The 23,969-nt window shown below is 47.5% G+C and overlaps 1 protein-coding gene and 1 pseudogene across 2 annotated transcripts; both read left to right on the forward strand.

The window, feature by feature from the left end:
- Positions 1-766: 766 nt before the first annotated feature.
- On the forward strand, positions 767-6,202 carry LOC147973005 (clast3-like protein). 2 transcript variants are annotated; one of them, XM_087521810.1, is made up of 8 exons: positions 767-954; positions 1,053-1,218; positions 3,077-3,135; positions 3,254-3,372; positions 3,461-3,695; positions 3,773-3,896; positions 4,150-4,242; positions 5,993-6,202. In XM_087521810.1, exons 1-7 carry the CDS (start codon positions 895-897, stop codon positions 4,227-4,229), a joined length of 843 nt encoding a protein of 280 aa, XP_087377936.1. In that variant the 5' UTR covers positions 767-894; the 3' UTR covers positions 4,230-4,242; positions 5,993-6,202. The 2 variants fall into 2 exon arrangements, with proteins under 2 accessions (XP_087377936.1, XP_087377937.1); XM_087521811.1 differs by lacking the exon at positions 5,993-6,202 and adding an exon at positions 4,344-4,649.
- Positions 6,203-12,123: 5,921 nt separating this feature from the next.
- LOC147973006 (uncharacterized) lies at positions 12,124-12,980 on the forward strand (annotated as a pseudogene).
- The last annotated feature ends 10,989 nt before the right edge of the window (positions 12,981-23,969 follow it).

Genomic DNA, 23,969 nt, shown 5'->3' on the forward strand with positions numbered 1-23,969 from the left:
CACATGCATGAACAAGGGCAAAGTAGCTTCTGTGCACAAGCATTCGTGTGTGGGCTGGCGGTCACCTGAGCCTGGGTGGCTTACTTTAAATGTCGATGGATCCTATATGGCGCATACTGGAAATGGGGGCATCGGCATGGTGCTCCGTGACAGCTTCGGTGGTATTATCTTTACCTCGTGCCGACATCTTTTCACATATGATAATGCACTAGCTGCAGAACTTGAGGCTTGCGAAGAAGGAATTGCATTGGCGCTAGAATGGAGCTCACTCCCATTCACCGTCGAAACGGATAGTGTTGAAGCTGCTACGATGATTTCCAACCTCTTGGTTGATAGATCACAGTACACTGCCCTTGTCCAGGAGATCTCTGCTATGATGAGAGGAGACAGACAGATTAAGGTTAAGGCGATAAAGAGGGAGTGTAATCTTGTTAGCCATGAACTAGCTAAGATTGGGAGGGTTGAGGTTAAGACAGTCGTCTGGTTACGGTCGGGTCTTGAGAGGATTGTAAAACTGTGTGCACTGGATCATACTGATCCGGGTTAATTAATACAGAACCCTTTCCCCCCGAAAAAAAAAGCTATCAATGCAAAGATAGGCAAGCTCTTGCGTATTCGTGAAAAAGAATGTGGCACACTTCCTCGATTAGGAGGTTCGTGGGCTGGGCCACTCTCGCAAGTTCTCACAATTTTCTTCGTGTAGTCCAGCCTGGGAAGGTACAAGTCCACGACCCACTAGACTCGGAAGACTCGGCCCAAAACGAGTCAGCCAAGGGCTGCGTTCTGCTCCTCCGCTCTGTTCCTCAGACTCTCGTCTCGCTTGTTCCTCAACTTCCGGCGCAAGCTGAACCCTCGGACCCGACCGCGGCAGCCGCCGATCCAGCCCCCGCCGCGATGGAATTCTCCCTCGTCGACGGCGAGAAGTTCTCGCCCTCCTGCTCCACGCTCGTCATGGTCTGTTTGCCAATTTCTGCTGACATCCATCTTTGGTACTGGTGTCTCCTTCCTTCTGCTTTCTCACGGTGCTGATCCGCTCTCCTGGCCGCGTGCAGCCCGCGCTTTCGATCGGCAACGTGGGGCAGCTCGCCGTGGACCTGCTGATTCCGTCGGCGAAGGCGAGGCGCGTGGCGTACCTCGACGAGCCCTCCGTGCTGCCCTGCATCGGCAACGACGCCTTCGGACCGGACGCCGCGGGCGACCTCGCGCTCGCGCTCGAAGGTTGGGCCTCTAGAACCCCGAAAACTTTGCCCTCCTGTGCCGTGCTCGCCGATTGTTTGATGGATTGTGTTAGTGGTGCTGCTATTTAGTTGCTGCGTGCACCGTTGTCCTTTATTTTGTGCATACCATCTGTTTGACGAAATGCGGTGCTGCGTGTGCTCTGTCTGCTATGCACGCTGCTGTTTGATGAAATGCGGTGCTGCGTGTACTCTGTCTGCTATGCACGCTGCTGTTTGATGAAACGCGGTTACGACGTTGCATGTGTACTTTGTTTGCTATGCCTGCCACTGTTTGATTAACCGCGTTTCGGTGTGACGGTGCTGCGTGTACACTGTCTGCTATGCCTGCCACAGTTTTTTTTTTTGAATTATGGAGCTGTTCGCTCCCGATTTCCATTTGAAAAAACCGTAAGACAACAGCAGTTTAGAACTTACAGACACACGGAACACTCCAGGTGCTGCCATTGGTCACCTATCCGGCTCCAGGGCTATACCCCATCGAGCAAATTACGGTATTACAAAGCACTAAGTTTTAATTTCTCAAGAAACAGAACCGAACCATCCGAACATCAACATTACAGGACGGCAAAATAACAACTCCAAAGGTAACTACCGATCATGTGAAACGTAGCATAGATCTGCAAAACGAGGCCATCGCGTCCATCATCTTTAGGATCATCCCACGCCAATCCTGAGAGTTGTTATTCCCCAGTCTCTGCCTCGATTGTAGAACTCCATGGCCACCTCAGAAAGCATCAGTGCTGCAGATTGTAATACTTGTTTGTTTCTTCCTCTGCAATTCAGCCTACTATGACACCCAGTAGGAATTCTGTACAATTATTTGGGTACGATCATTAAGTTACAAAAAGAGGTCCTATTTGGTCATTAACCATAACAGCTACTTTGCCGCTATTTATGGTTTGCATAACCTATTCTATATATTTCTCAGGAACCCTCTCTTAACCAGTACAAACCTAAAAAAAGATCAGTTAATTTTTGTCATAAGCTTTTACAAAATCCACTAAAATAGCTACTATATGATTCTCTTCTATGAATTTCATGCAAAACCTCATGCAGTATACTTACATCATCTAAAATGAACCTATCCTCAATAAAAGCTGTCTGTACTGGAGCAATTATTTTCTCAGCAACATCTACAGCTCCATTATTCACTACTTTTGTAAAAATCTTAAACAGAACATCGGATAAGCATATAGGTATGTATTGTTGAATAGTGTCAGCTCCAACACTCTTTGGCAATAAAGTCAAAACTTTATAATTAAATTTGGCAAGTCCAAACCTTCCATGATAAAACTCATTAAACATGAATAATAAAGCATTACCAACTATTCCCTCCGTTCGGAAATAACTGACGTGGTTTTACTTCAAATTTGAACTAAAACTACGTCAGTTATCTCCGAACGGAGGGAGTAAGTGCCAATAATGCTAACAAAATTCAGCAGGAAAACCATCTGGCCCAGGTGGTTTATTGTCTTTCATTTGAAAAACTGCTATTCTAATCTCCTCTAATGTGAAATCCTCTACTAAGCAAGGTCCTATCTATATCATTAAGAACAACAGGTGTATCAAGGTCAATAGAAATGTTTAAATTGTTATTAGCAGGACCAAATAAGTTTTGATAAGAAGAGGCTGCAGTGCTGTGCATACTGTATGTCTGCATCTGCTATGCACATCAATTGTTTGATGACATAGATTGTTTGTTCGAGGCAGGTAGGGAGGGAGAGGTAAATGATAAATACACAAATATGAGCTGGTTTTGGAATATGTCTCTACCAAGTTAGTTACTGAAATACTGGCACGTCATGCAGGCTCACCTGCTTTCTCATTTTTGCGTGCAGAGTATGAATCAATGTCTCATGGGCTGGCTTTCATTCAACAAAGATCTCCAATTATTACAGTATGTTGATCTTACCTGTGTTGGCGCATGCTGCCATCTTCCTATAATTTACGAATCTGTAGCAGTATCTAACCGGTGAATATAATACGACCACTTTGATTTATCATTACAAATGCAGGGGATGATGGTTTCGTTTGCAAAAAATGTTGCTAATTTCATCAGTAGCATTGGGAAGGACCATGTTGTTATCCTTTCAAGTTTAGACTCTGGCAAGAGAAGAGTAATTGATGCATCCAGGTATTTGAAATGTCTTGCTACACAGATTCCATATTTTGGATTTGGATGTTCTTTCAAGATTGGGCCATTAACACGTTTCATCATGCAGTGATATGCTGTATTACCTTTCAAGTTGCAATGAAGATGGTTCTGATCCAGAATGTGAGAAACTAGGGTGGAAGAAACTTGAGGAATATGATCCATCTCAACGACTGTGGAAATGTCTTGCTAGTCTAGTTGAGGGCGGTGTTCTTTTAGAAGACATGGCTGATGATCCTGAAGAGATGACCATAAGTGATTACTATGCGACCTTGCCATTTGCAGCTCTATTCTTCGCCTGCAAGGTATCTGATTTTATCTCAACTCTAAAGTATTTTGTCATTTGAACTTGCTCTTTTAACATCTCCCTATGTTATGATAGGCCAAAGGTTTGAAAGTTAGCTGTGTGTTATGCTACTGTTCAGAAGGGGACAATATGCCAGAATCTTTTCACTTGGCAGAGGCAGTATGCAAACTTCTAGGTCAAGACCCTGAACAGTTCCACGGTATATATCTCTATATCACCTCGAACACTTATCCCCTTCTTACTCTGGAGTGAACCCACTAATTACAAAATATAGTCATGTTTATTCATTTGTCTCAAAGTGACCAACTTCTCTTGCAACGACTGCTCTGGTTTACAGTGCTCCCTTTTTATCGGTTTACAATACTGTTTTAGGAAAGCCAGTCCTCAGTATTCTGTGATTAAAGTGAATAGTTGAGTTTTCTGTGTAAACGAGTGTTTCTATGAATTTACAGGAAATGGGTCAAATGGATGGACTATTCCCTTGTCATGGAAATCAATTTATGGACCACCACCTGATATGTCTATCTTCTAGACTGACTAACCTAGTAAGTCAATCTCATCTATCTTTTTGAACCTCGCCTTCAGCGATTTTTACTCCAAAGGCAAAACAGTTTCTGAATGAACAAAATCTCATTCTGAAAACCAGGGATAGCATCAAAGCATAATACAGGGACGCTCAGTTTAGGGAATAGCGTGCACAAATGTGTGTGTGCCGCCTTGTTTGCTTCTCTGCAGATATGACTTAACTTAATCCCTTGAAAGTTAATCTCATATCGAGTATGGCAATGTTACGCCCAGTAATATTTGAACATCTTCGCTACAATTTCATGCTCTCTGGATTTTTTGTTCATTGGCTTTGTTTATTTTTGTTGTTTTGTATGAAATGATCTTTCTTGTTACAAACTGTCATATTTTTCATTTTTAATGATATTATTCCGCCTTTTCTTGTTGGCATCATTGTCGCTAGGTCTTCTGTGGACTAGGTCTTCTGCTTCATATAGAATTACAATGTACCGGGAAGCTTGTTCCACCCATCTATCTAAATAATGAATACTGTAGGAACTAATGCCACATAAGAAATACATGAACCTCGCAGTTACCACTCCATCACTTCAATCGAATGATGGACTTTGTTGATACCAATACCGAACCTAGCTTTATGGACATTGTTTGCAACCTCGAGGCATGTCGTTAACCGATGCCGAGAGAAAGGTGGCTTAAATGAGCCATAATGAGCACATATCTCACTCTACAAGTAAAGTTTGATGAGCTCCTAGTGAATCTGTGCCTACTGGTATCTACCAAGTGTGTTTTAGGGGAAGAAAGCAAGCTGACAAGTTCTCACTCTGTCTAGTGGCCAAGAAGGCTTAAAGAATACCATAAATTGATCACTCGAACCTCATTAGGCCAAGTTAGTCATGTCATTGGAGGAATATTTTATGTTTGGAGATCTGACCAAGTTTTCCGTTTCCCTTTTTTGCTGAAAAATTAACAGAATCATTTAGCATGAAATCGTTTTTCTCAAGTATTTTTCGAGGTTTGCTAGAATAAAACTGGTCCTCATAAGATTATCATACATTAGTACCATTGATCACGTGCACAGTATGCAGTAATGGGCCGCGCAAGTTTGTGCTAACCAACATCAACCCCCTAGCAATAACAACTCCAGTTTGTTGATGGCTTTCTTTAAAGACCTTATTAATACTGTAGTACCATTATTAATATGGCTGCTGCCGTGTTGCCATAGCACATTATTCCCTGTGACCCATGATATTAAACGAAGGCCCCTGTTGGATCTTGACAGCAAAGCTGTTCGTCCATAGTGCAATGTGATATACTCCAGTAAAAACTACATGAATACTAGTAAAACCTACTCCCTCCGTTCCTAAATATTTGTCTTTTTAGAGGTTTCAAATGGTGTCTACATACAGAGCAAAATGAGTGAATCTACACTCTAAAATATGTCTATATACATCCGTATATGGTGACCATTTGAAATCTCTAGAAAGACAAATATTTAGGAACGGAGGGAGTATTAACCAGCTCACCAATTGAAGTTTCTTGACATATCCCATGGTTGGATATCTTAGTAAACCTAGACTAGTCCAGTTAACTAGAGATAGCTAATTGTATGAAAACTGAAATTTATGGTTTCCACCACTACATCCACAAGAGCTAGTTCGGCCTCCTGAATTTATGTTTGCTTGCAGTGAAGCCTGTCAAACCTGATTTTGATTAATTGTATCTTGCATTTTCGGGTTGATTCGTGACGTTCTTTTTCTCGCGGTTTGACAGGTAAGGTTGCAATCGTGGACAGCGCTGTGTTGAGAATTAAGGACATTAGCTTTAGGTTGTGTACCAGAAATCTCCAGGATGTTGAGTCGCCCACCATCTTTGGTCAAGCAACAAACAGTTTCCAACTTCCGTTTAGAACTCAGGCATCGTGGTACTTGGAACATGGAATTTGTGTGTCCTTACAAAGTCAGTATCCATCTTTGCCATTCAGCCCGCATCACTTTTGTTTGTTTTTTTTAGAAAAGGAGGATGACCCCCGGCCTCTGCATCTAGGCGATGCATACGGCCACTTTATTAATTATTCTCACAAGACCTTACAAAATAATACAACAGCAAGACTAAAGCCACCGTCTAAGCAACAACTGTCGCTACACCTATCCAAATGATGAAGGGGCGCTGATAGCCTGGGCCTAATACCAAATAGACATCGCAGCCAAACCTAAACATCTAAGACTTGAGGTCCCAACCAGGACGCCTGCCTGGTATGGGGCACCTACCAGTCCGGCGCACTTCTCAACCAGGACGCCTGCCGGGTATGAGGCCGCCGCAGCCACCTGCCACAAGTCCATCTTTAGAGCTGTACTGTTGCATCTACCATGCCAGATCTCTCTGCCATCGACGTCACCACGACGCCAGACAGCGTCGTCCTCCTGCGCGAGTCCATCCTCCCACATCGAACTTCGAATCTGCACTGCGCCACGCCGTCAAGATCCGTCGCCATCAATGTATGGATGAAGCACCGCTCCACCAAAGAAACCGTCCGCTGGTCCCGCGAAGCAAGGCGCGGCACCAAGTAGAAGGCCGAAGCGCACCGCCACCACGCCACCAGCAGCCCCGCCACCAAGAGCTGTTCCCAGCCGCCGCCTTCAAGAAGGAACACGACACCAGGGTGCCGTCGACGCCCAGACCAGGGGAACAAAAGCTTTCGCCATAGCTTGAGGAGGAGGCGGAAGGGAGAGGATCCACCCCAAAGCCTTCAGGAAGGGGATCGGCGCCAAAGGCGTCGACTTTGGGGAGGCTGCCGCGCTAGCCAGGGGTTTCCCCCGGAACCTCACCCGCACGCCAGATCCGCCAGGCCGGCCATAGGGGACGCCGAAAGCCGCCGCCAAGGACTGGTGCCAACACAGATCGGGACAGATCGAAGCAGGGGCGGATCTTCTACATGGAGCCATGACGGATTGCGAGGAGCCGCCACTGCGCCAGCGTCCGCAGCCCCCACGCCGCCCGCGCGGCCGTGGGAGGCTGCCCACCAGAGCCCGCCGGCACAGCCCGCCGGCTGCACTGCGCCCATCGGCCAGGGCCGCCGCCCCGGGGAGCCAAGGCCCTCCAACAAAGGAGGCGCCAGATCGCCACCACCTACAACCCCCCGCCGAGACCCGCCACCACGCCGCCGGATGGGCCGCGCACGCCCGGGCCACCGCCGGTTCCCGCCGAGATCCGCCGCCCCAGTCCCAACGGGAGCCGCGAGGAGTCGCCCCGCCGCCGCCGTCAGCCGCACGAGCTTCGCCCGGCGGCTTCCTCCGGCGGCGGCGCGGGGCTAGGGGGCGATTGGCCGGCGGCGCGCTAGGGTTAGGGAGGCGCCCCCGAGTCGCCCTAGGCGAGAGCGACGCGGGGGGAGGATGAAATTATGATCTGTCGGTGTAGTTTTGGTGAATTCATGTATGGTGTTCAAAACTCCATCCGTTTGTTTGTTTGTTTGAAAGACACCCAAAGATGCGCCGGATTGGGTGTCGTCGAGGTAGGAGAGACCGAAGAAACCTTATTGAAACATGCCATCATCACCACCACCTTGTTGATGCCGCCAAAGAAAACCAAAGCCTAAGAGGAGAAATGGACATGTCACCACTCCTCTTGCGGCCGACGAGGCTGCCGAATGGATGAGAGGAGGGAGACCAAAGCAGCGGCATGGAGAAGAGCCTAGGCGACGACGACTAGGGTTGGAAACGACGTGCCAAAGGGTTGCTGGAGAAGTCGTTCTTAACTTATGTTGTGAACCCACAACAATTGACATGACATTTAGTAAGAGCAACTCTAACCGATCTCCTAAATTTCAAGAAGTAAATGACCGAGGATACTTTTGAGGAGCACATTTGCTCCTCTAAAAAATGTTGTTTCTAACCGAACCCCAAAAACTTGACGGAGCAAAAAAAATTCCGAAAGGTGCATCAACACAAATTCGGTGCTAAATTAGGTTCAAACTACTACATAAAAGATAAAACTTACTAAAATGAAATTTGATGCAAATTCAATTTTTTTTACATAAAGCTTACTAAAATGAGATTTAAATTTTAGGCTAGAATCTTGATCAAATTATGGAATTTTATACTCCAATGTGCGGTCAATCTTTTTATTCATTTTTGCGGTCATTCTTATCGCCACCATGCATCCGCCTTTGTACACTCTGGTTAGATTGATTTCGATCTGACGCAAGATTCCGTGCCGTGTTAGTGCGCGCCGCTTTATGAGAAAGTAGGCGCCAAAAGTTGGTTCTGCTGGCGAGGCCCTTGCGTAGGATGCCCCATTTGCTCGCCAGGTGTCCGTTGGCGACCGGTAAACCTGAGGATCACACGCCCTTCTAATTCCAAGCACATGTGTATGCAGTTAGATTCGGGCTGCTGCACTTGGTCTCCGTTCTCTTCCCCTTCTGACCGTTGACAAGCTGCTGAGCCCAATAAGGGAAGATCGGCTGTCAGGCCCCCCTTAAGACGAGGGTATGAGTGATACGCACTGCTCAACAAATTCCGAAAGATGTTAGGCACAACCCGCAAAAAAAAAAAAAAAAGATGTTAGGCACAAGTTCTTTGAGGCGTGCCGTTAACCATCGTAACAGGATTGTCGTAGGAACAATATACGACCTTCATTGGGGATCAGTACGTGACTGTTTTGGGCGACCACCTTTGGATCGGTGAACCAATCACCTCTTCAAACCATAGCTATGAATGCATCAAATTTAACGTGTCGACGTACTACCAAAATTATCACTATAATCTTCAGTTAACCAGGCTTCTTTCATGATGTTTTTCCATGGTGGAGATGTGATATATGGACCTAATAATTTAACAAATTGCAAAAGTTGTTACGCAGAATGTTCTTAGAGGGTGCTAAACAGTGTGGGTGTGCTGTTTTTTCTTTTTCGAAATGTGTGAGTGTGCTGTTAAGTGTTAACATCGTAACAGGATTGTCGCTAAGAACCTGTGTGGGTATGCTCTGTCAAGGTCGCTTTCGGTTTCAGGTTGAGGGGCTCCAGGTCATAGAACCGTCGGATTGCCAGATCCGGAGTTTTCATATTGCTACTCTAGGATCATGTGGCACCTTCATTGGATATATCATGAAGTGGACGTGTCAAGACAAGTTTGACACTGCAGTGACCATCTCTAGTAATATGAGCGTGTCTCTGCACGGAGCAAAACGAGCTCGCAGTTTGTTGTTAGGTTTGTGCCATGTTTTTCTTTTACCACACGTTTTGTCTAGAATACTCTAGAGAAAAGTATACTTCCCATCCCCCAACTCTTGGCGGAGTCTAGATTTGTTCCTTCAACATCAAAATCGAACAACTTGCACCCCCAACTACTGAAACCGGACAAGGTTCGCCCCTGGACTAGATTTTGACCGGTTTTGGCGCTGACTCACCCCAGTTTTGACCGTGTTGACTCAAATTCATATACTTTTTAAAATCCGTGTACTTTTTCAAGTTCGTGTTTTTTTTTTCAAACTAGTCAATGTGTACGTGCAATGCACGTTAATTTGGAAGTATATTAAGTCCATGTGGATATTATTTACGTGTTATCATGTGATTAGCATTATATTTGGCATGAAATTAACTGCACGCTAAACGTGTTGAGTGCTCGACATTGAAGCAGTCTAGGTCGTTGGATTGACATGATTTGATAGCTGAGATTAATTGGATCTATCCTTTTGAGTCTTTTTATATTGGTATAGATTCACATACTTTTCCAAACCCGCATAGTTATTTGGAAAAAAAACATCAATTAGAAAAAGTACGCAAACTAGAATAAAAGTACATGGATTTGAAGAAAAATGCGAGCTTAAAAATGTACATCGTTTTGTAAAAAAAATACGTGAATTACAAAAATTACGAAATAATTACAGGAACAGTATGCAAACAGTACGTGAATTACAAAATTTATAAATGTACGCAAACATTATGCTATCTTGAAACAGTATGTGAATTTGAAAAAATTTACACGAACTCGGAAATGTGTGCAGATTATAAATAAGTGCAGAAACAATAAAAGAGTTCAGGGATTTGAAACATTACGTTAATTTGGAAACTTCACGTGAATTTCAAACAATTACACGAACTCGAAAAGAATACGTGAATTTCAGAAAAGTTCATGGATCTGAAAAGGTAAGCACTTGTAAATAAAGTACGCGTATTTGGGAAAATAAACAGATACAAAAAAGTATGTGAATTTAAAAAAAACGTGAATTCGAGTCAGCACCGGTCAAAACCAAGGTGAGTCGGCACCAAAACCGGTCAAAACCGAGACCAGGGACAAAACTTGTCCGGTTTTAATAGTTGGGGATGCAAGTTGTCTAGTTTTAAAGTTGAGGGACCAAATCTATATCCGGACAAGAATTGAGAGACGAAAAGTATACTTTTCGTAATACTCTATGTGTCTGTACCATGTTTTTCTTTCACTCAAAAAGTTTGAGATGGGTCACACGATCATTTCGGTATGGGCCCATCACTTTCGGTTTGCCTGTCTAATTTCCTCATCAAACTATTCGCTATGAATGCATAAAATTTAATGTGAATGTGTATGTACGTATAGGCTAGGGTCGTGTATTGTCATGCTTTCTTTCTCCTTCCTATAGTGTACAGTTTGGAAGAAAGTCGAGGTCGTGCACCCTTGTTCCTATATATGTGCGCTTGCACCTGATCAATCTATTGTGTGACATGTAATCCCATCTTTTCTAATAACATGGTATCAGTTTCCGTTTTCTCTCCCGCGACCTAGCTTCCGCTCCACGTCGCGGCTGCACCTTGCCCCCGCTGATGCAACCTGCCGCCGCCGCCCCTTCCTCTCCCCACCGCAGCCGCCGCGCCTACTGCCGCCACTGCCTCTATCCATCCCTTCTCATCTCCACAAAAACCCGAACCCTCATCCACTTTAGCCACCACACCTTTTTTACCCATCACCATCTGTTGTTGTCGCCATGGACTCCTTCCTCTTCGATGCCTCCAACCCTTTCGACGGCCCACCACATGTCGGTTTCTCACGGCCCCGCACCGATCCTCCTCGATCCGCGCTCGACCGACCATCAGGGGCCCCTGGCGGCGGCTACACACTGTTGCCTGCACAACCGATGACAGGTGGCTACCCGCTGCCGCCCCCACCCCAGCCCTACGAGGGCCCTGCCATGCCGCCGACCCCCACGCCCTAGGATCCTGCTCCTTTTGCGGCGCTGCACTCGGCTCCTTCACCGAGTAACTACGGCGGGGGTGGTGATTGGTAAATAGACACGGGTGCTGCGGCCCACATGTCATCACATCCCGGTGACATCATCTCTTCCTATCCGGTTAACACATCCACTCTCATCACCGTCGGTGGCGGCTCCTCTTTACCTATCACACATATCGGTCATAGTTCTTTTCCTTCTACATCCCTACCATTATCTATGTCTAACATTCTTGTCTCACCTGCACTAATCAAGAATCTTGTTTCTGTTCGTTCTTTTACTTGTGAAAATCATGTCATTGTTGAATTTGATGAAATCATTTTTTGTTAAGGACGCCCGTCCCCGGATGGTTCTTCACCGGTGTGACATCCCAGACGAGCTCTACCCATTGCACTCATCCTCCACCGCCACTACTGCCCGAGTTGCCCTCTCCGTCGGTGTGGACCTTTGGCATGCTCGTTTGGGTCATCCAAATTCAGCCGCACTTCAACATATTCTTCAGAGTTCCTCATTCACATGTAATAAGATCGACGATCACACTTGTCATGCTTGCTGTGTCGGAAAGCATGTTTGTCTTCCTTTTAGTGCATCAACCACCATATCTTCTTTTCCGTTTAAATTACTTCATAGTGATATATAGACATCTTCAGTCGCGAGTAATACTCGCTATCTTTATTACCTCATAATCTTAGACGATTTTTCACATTATGTGTGGACGTTTCCTTTACGTCGTAGGTCTGATGCACTACCAACTCTTACGTCTTTCTATGCCTATGTCTCCACACAGTTTGGTCGTCCCATACATGCACTCCAAACCGATAACGGGAAAGAATTTGACAATCTTGTCGTTTGCACACTTCCCGCATCACGTGGCACTATCTTTCACCTCACATGTCCTTATAGATCACAAAAAATGGCCACGCTGAACGTGTGCTAGGCACTCTCAATGATTGCATATGTACCCTTCTTTTTTATGCCAATGTGCCTCCTCAGTTTTGGCCCGACGTGCTCGTCACCACATCTCTTCTGCTTAACATATGTCCTACTCCACCCTCGTATGATGAGCTTCGTATCTTCGGGTGTCTTTGTTACCCTAGCATCGCCTCCACCACCCCTCACAAGCTTGCCCCATGCTCCCTTGCTTGCATATTCCTTGGTTATCCTCCCAACACCAAAGGTCCGGTGCTACGACCCCCCCCCCCCCCCCCCCGCGTATTCACTTCACGACACGTTTACTTTGACAAGAAAGTTTTTCCCTTTCACCCGGTACAACCAGCAGCGGTATTTTCGCCAGCTCACCTCGACGTGCCCCAGTCATGGCATTCCAGCTGGTCCCAGGCTACCCCTGCTCCCGCCCATGACATGCCATCCACGCCGCCGGATCAGGCCTCGGCTGCCACGGCGGTCCCCTCGCTAGCCTCTTTGGGCATGGCCCCCTCGGGCGCAGCTGCCTCGCTGGCCTCTTCAGGCGCGGCCGCCTCGCAGCCCCCCTCAGGCGCAGTCATCTCGCCGGCCCCCTCGGGCGCACCTGCCACGGCAGCCTCTTCGGCCGACACTGCCATAGTGGCGGACTTATCAGCGGGCTCCCGTTCGCCACCCACGGGTTCTGGATCCACGACGGGCTCGCCACCACCCTCGTCCACATCTTCATCTGCCACTCCGGTCGCATCGTGCTACTTCTTGAGCTTGCGTTGATTTTTCCCTTGAAGAGGAAAGGGTGATGCAGCAAAGTGAGATAAGTATTTCCCCCAGTTAAGGACCAAGGTATCAATCTAGTAGGAGGAACACACAAGTCTCCAATAGATGCATCTGCACAAACTAACAAACACTTGCACACAATGCAAAAAAGGGGTTGTCAATCCCTTCACGGTCACTAGCAAAAGTGAGATCTGATAGAGATAGGTATAAAAGATAAGTAAAAGTGGAAAATAAAGTAAATACAAATATATTGCAGCAAGGTATTTTTGGGTTTCTGGTTTTATAGATCTGAAAATAATATGATACAAAATAGACCCCGGGGCCATAGGTTTCACCAGAGGCTTCTCTCTTGAAGAAAGCATACGGTGGGTAAACGAATTACTGTCGAGCAATTGATAGAAAAGCGCATATGTCGGTGTCAAAATCGGCGGATCTCGGGTAGGGGGTCCCGAACTATGCGTCTAAGGCGGATGGTAACAGGAGGCAGGGGACACGATGTTTACCCAGGTTCGGGCCCTCTTGATAGAGGTAATACCCTGCGTTCTGCTTGATTGTTCTTGATGATATGAGTATTACAAGAGTTGATCTACCACGAGATCAGAGAGGCTAAACCCTAGAAGCTAGCCTATGGTATGATTATATGTTGTCGTACGGACTAAAACCCTCCGGTTTATATAGATACCGGGGGCTAGGATTACACAAGGTCGGTTACAAAGGAGGAGATTTGCATATCCGTATTGCCTAGCTTGCCTTCCACGCCAAGTAGGGTCCCATCCGGACACAGGATGAAGTCTTCAATCTTGTATCTTCATAGTCCAACAGTCCGGCCAAAGGATATAGTCCGGCTGTCCGGAGACCCCCCTAATCCAGGACTCCCTCAGTACCCCCTGAACCAGGCTTCAATGACGATGAGTCCGGCGCGCAGTATTGTCTTCGACATTGCAAGGCGGGTTCCTCCTCCGAATACATTATGGAAGAGTTTGAATACAAGGATAGTGTCCGACCCTGCAAAATAAGTTCCACATACCACTGTAGAGAGAATAATACTTCCACAAATCTAATCTGCTGACGCGTTTTGGCAGCATGACATCATGCCATGGCCCGGTAATTATTTGAATTGTTTTTCTTTAACCAGCCCCGGACATAACGTGAGGCGGTTTCTTGACACGTCTTGTCAAAGCAGAGATCGTGTTCCCCTTATCACGAGATTCTCATCAATACAAACGTGGGTAACCTAACCGCGCCTGTTGTTATGACTCCTAGATCTTAGGTAAGTCTAGAACGGCCACGAGGAGGACGCCTGATATTCATCCCCTTTATAAAGGGGACAAGGCCTTTTCTTTTTCCCTCCTGTGCTCAATCGAATCCTTCCCCCGCCTCGAGTTCTAACACCCCAAGCTCAGGTCAGGTGTTTCAGACCTTCAATCATGTCCGGATCCAGCCTTCAAGGCCGGTGGGTGCCTTCCTCCGTCACGGAGGAGGACATCAAGAAGTTGAGGGAGCCCAGATATCTGACCGCCGAAATTTCGCATAGGCTGCCCGCCCGAGGGCAGGTCGTCCCTACTCCCGAACCCAACGAGAGCGTTGTGTTCGTCTCCCACTTCCTCCGTGGACTAGGCCTCGCTCTGGATCCCTTTGTTAGGGGTCTTATGTTCTATTTCGGGCTGGATTTTCATGATCTGGCCCCGGATTCCCTTCTTCACATCTCGTCTTTTATTATCGTATGTGAGGCCTTCCTCCGCATTACCCCTCACTTCGGCCTGTGGCTCAAGACCTTCGATGTGAAGCCGAAGATGGCCGAGGGGCCATATGCAGTGTGCGGAGGTGCTCTAATAAGCAAAATTGCTGACGCTCCATGGCCAAAGGGTTCCTTTCCAGAGGTGTCCGGACTGTGGCAACGGGAGTGGTTTTACGTCACATCTCCTCGAAGTGCCAAATGGGTAGCCGTCCCCACCTTTCGCTCCGGCTCCCCACCATAACTGATGTCATGGATCAGCAGGGGGCTAAGCTGGAGTCTAGCCAAGGACGTGCCAATACTGCAGAGCCGTATCCGAGATCTCTTCGAGGGAGATTTCAGTCTGGTTATGGTAATGCAAGTTATGCTGGTTCGTCAAGTCCAGCCTTGCAAACGCTGGCCCCTCCGCATGTGGGAACTCAACCCGAAAGGACCGCACACTATTCAGCATTTACTCGGCATGACGCATGAGTAGATGTACAGATCATTCTTCGAACCCCAAATAGAGTGTCCGGACACTACCGAGGATGTGGGCCTGAGTTGCAACCGCCCCGCTGCCCAAGTAAGTAATCCCATGGCCGAACACACCGTCCCTTTATTTATCATGACATCATTCTGAAGAATCTCTCTTTGACCAGGACTGGATAACAAAGACGAAGATGATCCGGTGTTCGTCCCCCCTTCCTGAAGGCTTGGACAATCCGGTGCTGGAAAAGATGCTCGAGCCAGCACCTTGTCTAGTGCCCTCAAAGGAAGATGAAGGGGGGAAATAAAGAGGGCGAAAGCGGGCCTCCATCGCTACCTACTCCAATCAAGGGGAAGGGCGCCTCCGCGAGGGAGGATAACCAAGGGGAGGAATCTGACATTCCCTCTCCTCGGGGAAGGAAGAGGACTACCTCTGAAGATCCGGAAACTAAGGTTTCCAAACGGGAGAAGAAATCTCCGCCAGAGGGTCCTGCCCCGGAGGGCATTCTTGCCGCACAATGTCCGCGCGGGGATCAGCCCTCTACTGAGCTGTAAGTAATCAAAAAGTACTTAATAGTGAAGATACTCTACCTTACTTCCGAAGACAATAATCGATGCTTGTAAATTGTAGTCCGGATCGCAGCCTTTCTCGACAGAGTTCATCTTCGAGGGATCTTCTTCCGGAGATGATGGAGAGCGAAACGCCTCCCACGGACTCCCTAGCTCAAGAAGCGGGCGACCTTGAAGTGTCGTCGCGAAGGGTACCTCCGGATCTAATATTGCCAGAGAATAACCCTTTGGCTGCCCGACATCCCCAGCATCTGGCTCCTGAGGAGAGCGACAGCAAGGGTCCGTACAGTGTGCGGTCGGGCGCGCTGAAGGATCTTCTGGAGCAAGTTGTCGTCTCGGAAGCACATCGTACGCTAATGGGTATGGTAATTGAAAGGATTTCATCCGCAGAAAGCGGTTTGCACGAAGCTTTTATGAGTCTGCTGAAAGGCTTCGAGGTACATGAAATAATGTATGCCTTTTAACAGTACCACATACGTTAGGTATGCCCATGCAGATAGTAGCCCCTGAGACTCTGGTTGTCGTCGAGAGCAGCGGCAAACGGAGGATCATAGTCCCAGGTAATAACCAGACCACCTTTATGTGCAGGTGGTTGAAGCTCCGGTGGCTAGCCGGACTGAAGAGTTTGCCGAACTAAAGCGGCAACCGGATGCGGCAGACGCCGACATCGTGCTTGTCAACAAGCGGCTTGACGAGGCACAGGGTGAGTGCTTTTTTTTCTCTGGTGATAGTCACATAGTAAGAGCAACATGATGTCAGTATCTTTAATATGTTGTGACTGCAGATGGAGCTGCCACCGTGGAGACCCTTCGGGCGGACCTTGCCCGAGCCAAGGTGCAAGCGAGGAGTAGCAATGCGGCCGAAGAGTTAAGGGCCGAACAGGCCGCGCATTGCGAGAGCAAGGAAAAAATAGCCAAGATGGCTGTAGAGTTAAAAGATGCAGCTGACCGTTAACGGCTTCTTGAAGAAGAAGACTAGGCGAAGGCAACGGACCTGGAGAAGGCCCGGGTGGCTGCCAAGGAAGCCCGCTCCAAAATTAGAGCGACGAAGGATGAGCTGAATCAAGCTGCAGATATCGTGTCTGGGAATCCCTTCTTGTTGCAGACTAAGTTCGGAGATCCGAGGTATGCTCCTCTGGACCGGCTATGGAGTTCTGCGGATGAGTACATGGATTTGGCTGCAAGTGCTGATGATGCAGCCGAGCACTTCAAGGATCAGAAAGGTCCCGGAGTGGAGAAGCTGTTCTGGTCACAGTTTCACGCTCCAGTCCGTCCGCTGCTGCTGAATGAGCGATTGACCGGTTGGGCCGAGCTCCATAGGTTGTCCGGACTTGCCATGAGGTCCGTTGTGGATCACCTGTGGCCGGGAGGGCCAAGGCCGAGTAGCTACTTTAGCTTAGTGCAACAATTCCTTGAAGTTGTGCCACACATCGATGTTGTAAAGAGATCAGCGTGCATAGAAGGTGCGCAGATGGCCCTTGCCCGTGTCAAAACATACTGGGCGGAGATGGAGGCCACCACTATTGCGGCACAGGGTTTGGCCATAGGCTGAGTGGCTGCCGAGCACTACTTTGAAGAAGTCCTTGAAGGCGCTCATTCGATCGAGGCTCAGTGCTCGAAGAATATTATTTTCCAGTGACATGTAGTCCCATTGTACAAACAATGTTTTTCTGAATTAATCAAGGCTGTATTTATACTTTTGCCCGAAAGTACTATGATGCCTCTTGTGCGGCCGTTTATGTATATATGTATATAACCTGAAAGTTTGCAGTCGCCGGCTTCCGCCCCCACGCATATAATGCGGGGGTGTTCGCAAAAGATGCATATCCACACTTGATCCAACGTCTTGGTCCGTTAAGGAGGTGATAGCGTAGAGAACGAGGCAATCGGACTATATTGCTTTAACACTTTCACTTAGCCATAGGAGTCTGACAGTGGGGCTACTATATAGCCCCTGGTACTTCCGCGCTCGTCCGAATACGGTGCGCGTACGTACATGACTAGGAAACGGTCCTTCGTTAATGCGGAGGACTCCCGAAGATTCCAATTAGTCATCGAGTGGTTGACCAGTCTCTTGCTATATCATGACAATCAGTTTTCGGCTTTCTCTACTGAGGTGCTCGTCCGGATGAACCAGGGCACAATCGCAGTAGTTCTCCCAGTGCTACCTTAGCCGATATAATGGAACGTAAGGTACCAAAACGTGGGAGCCGGGCAAACCCAACATTTTACCAAAGACATGATTCGGAGCTGATGCATATAGGGCCAAACTCGCGACGCCGAACACTCCCTAAGGTGTTTGGTCTTTATAACATATACCGGGCTAAACAATGCCCTTTATAAGAAACCCCTTGTGTCCAGGTACGTGCGAAATCCTGGCGTGGCCACATGCCAATAATGCCAGCATCCTTCTCGGTTGTGTGGAGTATCCAGAGGATGTGAGCAACAAGAGACAGTAAAAAAGGTTTACGCAGGGCCTTAATCTAAAAAGAAACCTTTTGGCGGGTTCCTGCTACACGTCTGCGCCTATGTCTCCGTTGTGCCGTGTCCTGGACGGGTGTAGCACGATTGTAACCTGCAAAAGGAAAGAATTTAGGTGAAAGTTGCCGTGCCGAAAAGGAAGAATGAGTTATCAGAATTCCAGAGAAGCCTAGTTAAGCCGGGCTGGCCCTCATTACATGCGGGAAGCCCCTGGTATCGTTTTATGAGGGTTCGAAAACCAATCTCATGCATGTATGATGGAACTCCAGACTCGTCTAATCGTGTCCGTGGTCTTGACGACCTACCATTTTTCTGGTTGGTGAGGCCGCCTAGTGTGCGGCTGTTAGAGCCGCCGCATCCTCTTCCGTACGTGAAGAAGGGTTGGTATTTCCGCTAACTGTAATGACGCCTCGTGGACCGGGCATCTTGAGCTTGAGAAAAGCATAATGTGGTATTGCGTTAAAACGAGCGAAAGCCGCCCTTCCGAGTAGTGCTTGAAAATCACTTCGGAATGGAGCGATGTGAAAAGTCAACGTTTCATTTCGGAAGATATCGGGAGAACCGAATACCACCTCTAGTAGTAGAGATCCCGTGCAGTGGGCCTCTTGGCCTGGTATTACTCCCTTGAAGGTAGTATTACTGTGGCTTATTTGTGTCGGGTCTATCCCCATTTTGCGGACTGTGTCTCGATATATTAGATTTAGATCACTGCCGCCGTCCATGAGGACCCTTGTGAAATGGTACCCATTTATTATTGGGTCTAACACCAAGGCCGTCAGTCCTTCACACCGGATATGTGTATCGTGATCCTTATGGTCAAAAATGATCGGGCAGGCCAACCAGGGGTTGGACCTGGGGGTGACAGGTTCTATGGTGTGTGTGCATCGGAGTGCGTGATTGCTTCTCCGCCTTGTCATTTTGATCACATTTACTGTTTTAACCTCCGGTGGGAACTTTTTCTGTCCTCCGGCGCTTTGCTGGCGAGGTTCATCCTCGTCTTCGCTTGGTGTCTCCTCCCCTTTGTGTTCGGCGTTTAGCTTACCAGCCTGCTTGAAGACCCAACATTCCCTGTGGGTATGATTTGCAGGTTTGTCTGGGGTGCCGTGAATCTGACAGAGCTTGTCAAGAATTTTGTTTAGGCCAGATTGTCCTTCTCTGCTGCCTTTGAAAGGCTTTTTCCGCTAACCTGGTCGGGAGCCCCTGAATCCGGCGTTTACCACCGTATTATCTGGGCTACCTTCTTTATTTCGACGCTTGTTTTTGTTGCGTCATGGTTTACCATTGCCATCCCTTACTTCAGATTGGCTTGGGTCGTCGGTGCTGCTACGGGTCAACCAGCTGTCCTCGCCCGCACAAAAGCGGGTCATGAGGCTCGTTAGGGCTGCCATTGTTCTCGGTTGTTCTTGACCGAGGTGTCTGGCGAGCCATTCGTCTCGGACGATGTGTTTAAAAGCTGCTAAGGCTTCGGCGTCCGGACAGTCGACTATTTGGTTCTTCTTGGTGAGGAACCTGTTCCAAAGCTTTCGGGCGGACTCTCCGGATTGTTGGGTTATATGACTTAAATCGTCTGCATCCGGAGGTCGGACATAAGTCCCTTGAAAATTGGCCCGGAAAGCGTCCTCCAACTCCTCCCAACTTCCAATTGAGTTTTTGGGGAGGCTTTTCAGCCAGTGACTAGCTAGCCCTTTAAGCTTGAGGGGAAATTATTTAATGGCATGGAGGTCATCTCCGCGAGCCATATAAATATGGAGGATGAAGTCCTCTATCCAGACTCCAGGGTCTGTGGTTCCGTCGTACGCCTCTATGTTCACCGGTTTGAATCCTTCTAGGAATTCATGATCCAACACCTCATCAGTGAAACATAGTGGGTGTGCGGCACCGCTGTATTGGGATGCGCCATAGTGTTCAGACGGTTGTAGTATTCGGTGTTGGTTGTGTACCGTAGCGCGCTTCCTAGATCCATAGATAGATCTGGTCGTGCCAGATTTTTGACGCAAATTCTCACGTAGAACGTGTGTTGAGTTATGCGTGATTTTGTTAGCCGCTCTATCGCGTTCACATGGTGGTGGATCCGGCTGGTTGGCCGTATCACTTATCGGCTGTATGGGCTCTAGGGCCTCATCGTCAAATTCCGCTAATAGCTTGCGCTTTGGATAGCTATTTGGGTGGTAGCTTCTACCATACTTTGTTACTTTGTTCCACTTGTTGTTGAGCGTATCTTGTGCGACCTTGAGCCTTTGCTTCTATTTTTTCAGGCTTCTCGCTGTGGCAGTAAGCCTTCTGCGGAGGTTTTCTTGCTCCAAGTGTGTTTCCGGGATGATGGGTACATCTTCGTCCGGACTATTTTCTTCCCTAGACGGGGATTGATGAGGCTTATCTTTGGCGTCATCGTGTTTGGACGTCAGATTCGTACTACGTTTGCTGTTTGCATCTTGATCGTTTTCTGCCACTGGGGTGGTGCAGTTGTCGTCTTTTCCGGAGTCGCGTGGACTATTGTTATCGCTGTTTTTGCTATGGCGGGACTTAGGGCGGCGCCGCTGACGTCGATGCTTGGGTTGCTTCTTGGAGGGGTCATCCTCCGCTTTCTCGTCGCCGTTGGCTTCGTTGGGGGTGTACACCATGTACACGTCATGTGATGAAGTAGCGGTCCAGCGCCCTGTGGGCGGTGGTTCCGATTCGTCTCCGGCTTCGTCGTCCATACCATCGAAGTCTTCGGAGCCGAAGTCGAGCATGTCGGTTAAGTCGTCGACAGTGGCTACTAAGTGGGTGGTGGGTGGGCAGCGAATTTCTTCGTCGTCCGCATCCCATTCTAGCTGGACATAATTCGGCCAAGGTTCTCCTGACAGGGAGAGAGACCTTAATGAATTTAGCACATCTCCAAAAGGTGAGTGCTGAAAGATATCCGCGGAGGTGAACTCCATGATCGGCGCCCAGTCGGACTCGACGGGTACAGATACGAGCGGCTCGGAGTTCGTGGCCGAAGATGAATCCAATGGTTCGGCAACACGACTCTCGTAAGGGGTGAAGTCAGTATCCGGCTCTATCGCCACTGAGAGTGCGGCCTCCATGGTGGGGTCCATCCCTCCGCTCTCGGATTGCGCGACTTGTTCCAGGTTAAAAACCGGAGTAGCTGCGGATGCGATCTCCCGAACACCGTCCGACGGTAGAGTTACGTCTTGCTCGTCGTGACTGCGCGGCGCATCCGACGTGGGCTCGAATCCGTCGAAGATCAAGTCTTCGCGGACATCGGTCGTATAGTTCAAGTTTCCAGATCTGACCTGATGGCCAGGGGCGTAGCTCTCAATCTGCTCCAGATGGCCAAGCGAATTGGCCCGCAGTGCAAAGCCGCCGAATATGAAGATCTGTCCGGGGAGGAAAGCCTCACCCTGGACCGCATCACTAGCGATGATCGAAGGAGCCATCGAGCCTTATGGTGACGACACAGAGGAACTCTTAGTGAAAGCACCAATGTCGGTGTCAAAACCGGCGAATCTCGGGTAGGGGGTCCCGAACTGTGCGTCTAAGGCGGATGGTAATAGGAGGTAGGGGACACGATGTTTACCCAGGTTTGGGCCCTCTTGATAGAGGTAATACCCTACGTCCTGCTTGATTGTTCTTGATGATATGAGTATTACAAGAGTTGATCTACCACGAGATCAGAGAGGCTAAACCCCAGAAGCTAGCCTATGGTATGATTGTATGTTGTCCTACGGACTAAAACCCTCCAGTTTATATAGACACCGGAGGGGGCTGGACTCCCTCAGCATAGTTAGGACGATATCTAAGGCAATGATCATGAATATAGGCATCACGTCCATGACAAGTAGACCGACTCCTACCCGCATCTACTACTATTACTCCACACATCGACTACTATCCAGCATGCATCTAGTGTATTAAGTTAACAAGAACGGAGTAACGCCTTAAGCAAGATGACATGATGTAGACGGATAGATCCAATCAATATGGTAAAAACCATCTTTTTATCCTTAATGGCAACAATACAAATACGTGGCTCGCTACCACTACTGTCACTGGGTGAGGATACTGCAAGATTGAACCCATCACAAAGCACGTCTCCCATTGCAAGAAAGATCAATCTAGTTGGCCAAACCAAATCAATAGATCGGAGAGAAATACAAAGTTATCTTAATCATGCATAAAAGAGTTCAGAGAAGACTCAAATAATATTCATAGATAATATGATCATAAACCCACAATTCATCGAATCTCAACAAACACACCGCAAAAGAAGATTGCATCGAATATATCTCCAAGAACATCGAGGAAAACATTGTAGTATTGAAGATCAAAGAGAAAGAAGAAGCCATCTAGCTACTAGCTATGGATCCGTAGGTTTATGGTAAACTAATCACACATCATCGGAAGGGCAGCAAGGTTTGTGTAGAGGCCCTCCGTGATCGAAGCCCCCTCCGGCAGAGTGACGGAAAAGGCCCCAAGATGGGATCTCACGAGAACAGAAGCTTGCGACATCGGAAAAGTATTTTTGGTGTGCCCCCTGGTGTAAGGGGAATATTTGGGTATTTATAGAGTTCGAATTAGGGTTAGGGGTGCTACAAGGGGCCCACAAGCCTGGGGGGAGCCCCTAGGACTTGTGGCCGACTCGTGGCTCCTCTGGCCTCCTCCCTAAGCTTCGTGGTTGTCGTTTGGTCCAAGAAAAATCCTCAAAAAGTTTTGTTCCATTTGGTATTGATTTTTTGTAAAAGACAAAAACAAGGAAAAACAGCAACTGGCACTAGGCACTAGGTTAATAGGTTAGTCCCAAAAATGATAGAAAATAGCATATTAATGCATATAAAACATCCAAGATGGATAATATAATAGCATGGAACAATAAAAAATTATAGATACGTTGGAGACGTATCGAGCATCCCCAAGCTTAATTCCTGCTTGTCCTCGAGTAGGTAAATGATAAAAACAGAATATTTGATGTGGAATGCTACCTAACATGTTTATCAAGTAATCTTTCTTATTGTGGCATGAATAGTCAGATCCATAAGATTCAAAACAAAAATTTAATATTGACATAAAAACAATAATACTTCAAGCATACTAATAAAGCAATCATGGCTTTTCAAAATATCATGGCTAAACAAAGTTATCTCTACAAAATCATATAATCTTGTCATGCTCTATCTTCATCACACAAAGTATTTATCAAGCACAACTCCGATGACAAGCCAATCAATTGTTTCATACTTTTGACGTTCTAAAGATTTTTCAACTTTCACGCAATACATGAGCGTGAGCCATGGATATAGCACTATGGGTGGAATAGAAGGTGGTAGTAGACAAAAAGGAGAAACAAATTCTCACACCAACTAGACAAATTAATAGGCTATGGAGATGCCCATCAATTGATATTGGTGCAAGTGAGTAGGGATTGTGAAAGTGCAGCTATCCCTGGGTGGTTTTGGTAATTCCTAACAACATATAGCTCATTGAGCTAACATTATTCCAAGATTAATATTTCAGGAAAAGCTCAATGAATGGCATGGCATGGATGAGGAAAGTGGATCCCTCAAAATTCTAAGGACAAAAAGTTTGGCTCAAGCTTCAAGATCAAGACTCTACATTTTATATT

The sequence above is a fragment of the Triticum urartu genome, chromosome 5A, assembly GCF_056163025.1.
Source record: "Triticum urartu cultivar PI428250 chromosome 5A, HENAU_Tu73, whole genome shotgun sequence".
NCBI lineage: Eukaryota > Viridiplantae > Streptophyta > Magnoliopsida > Poales > Poaceae > Triticum > Triticum urartu.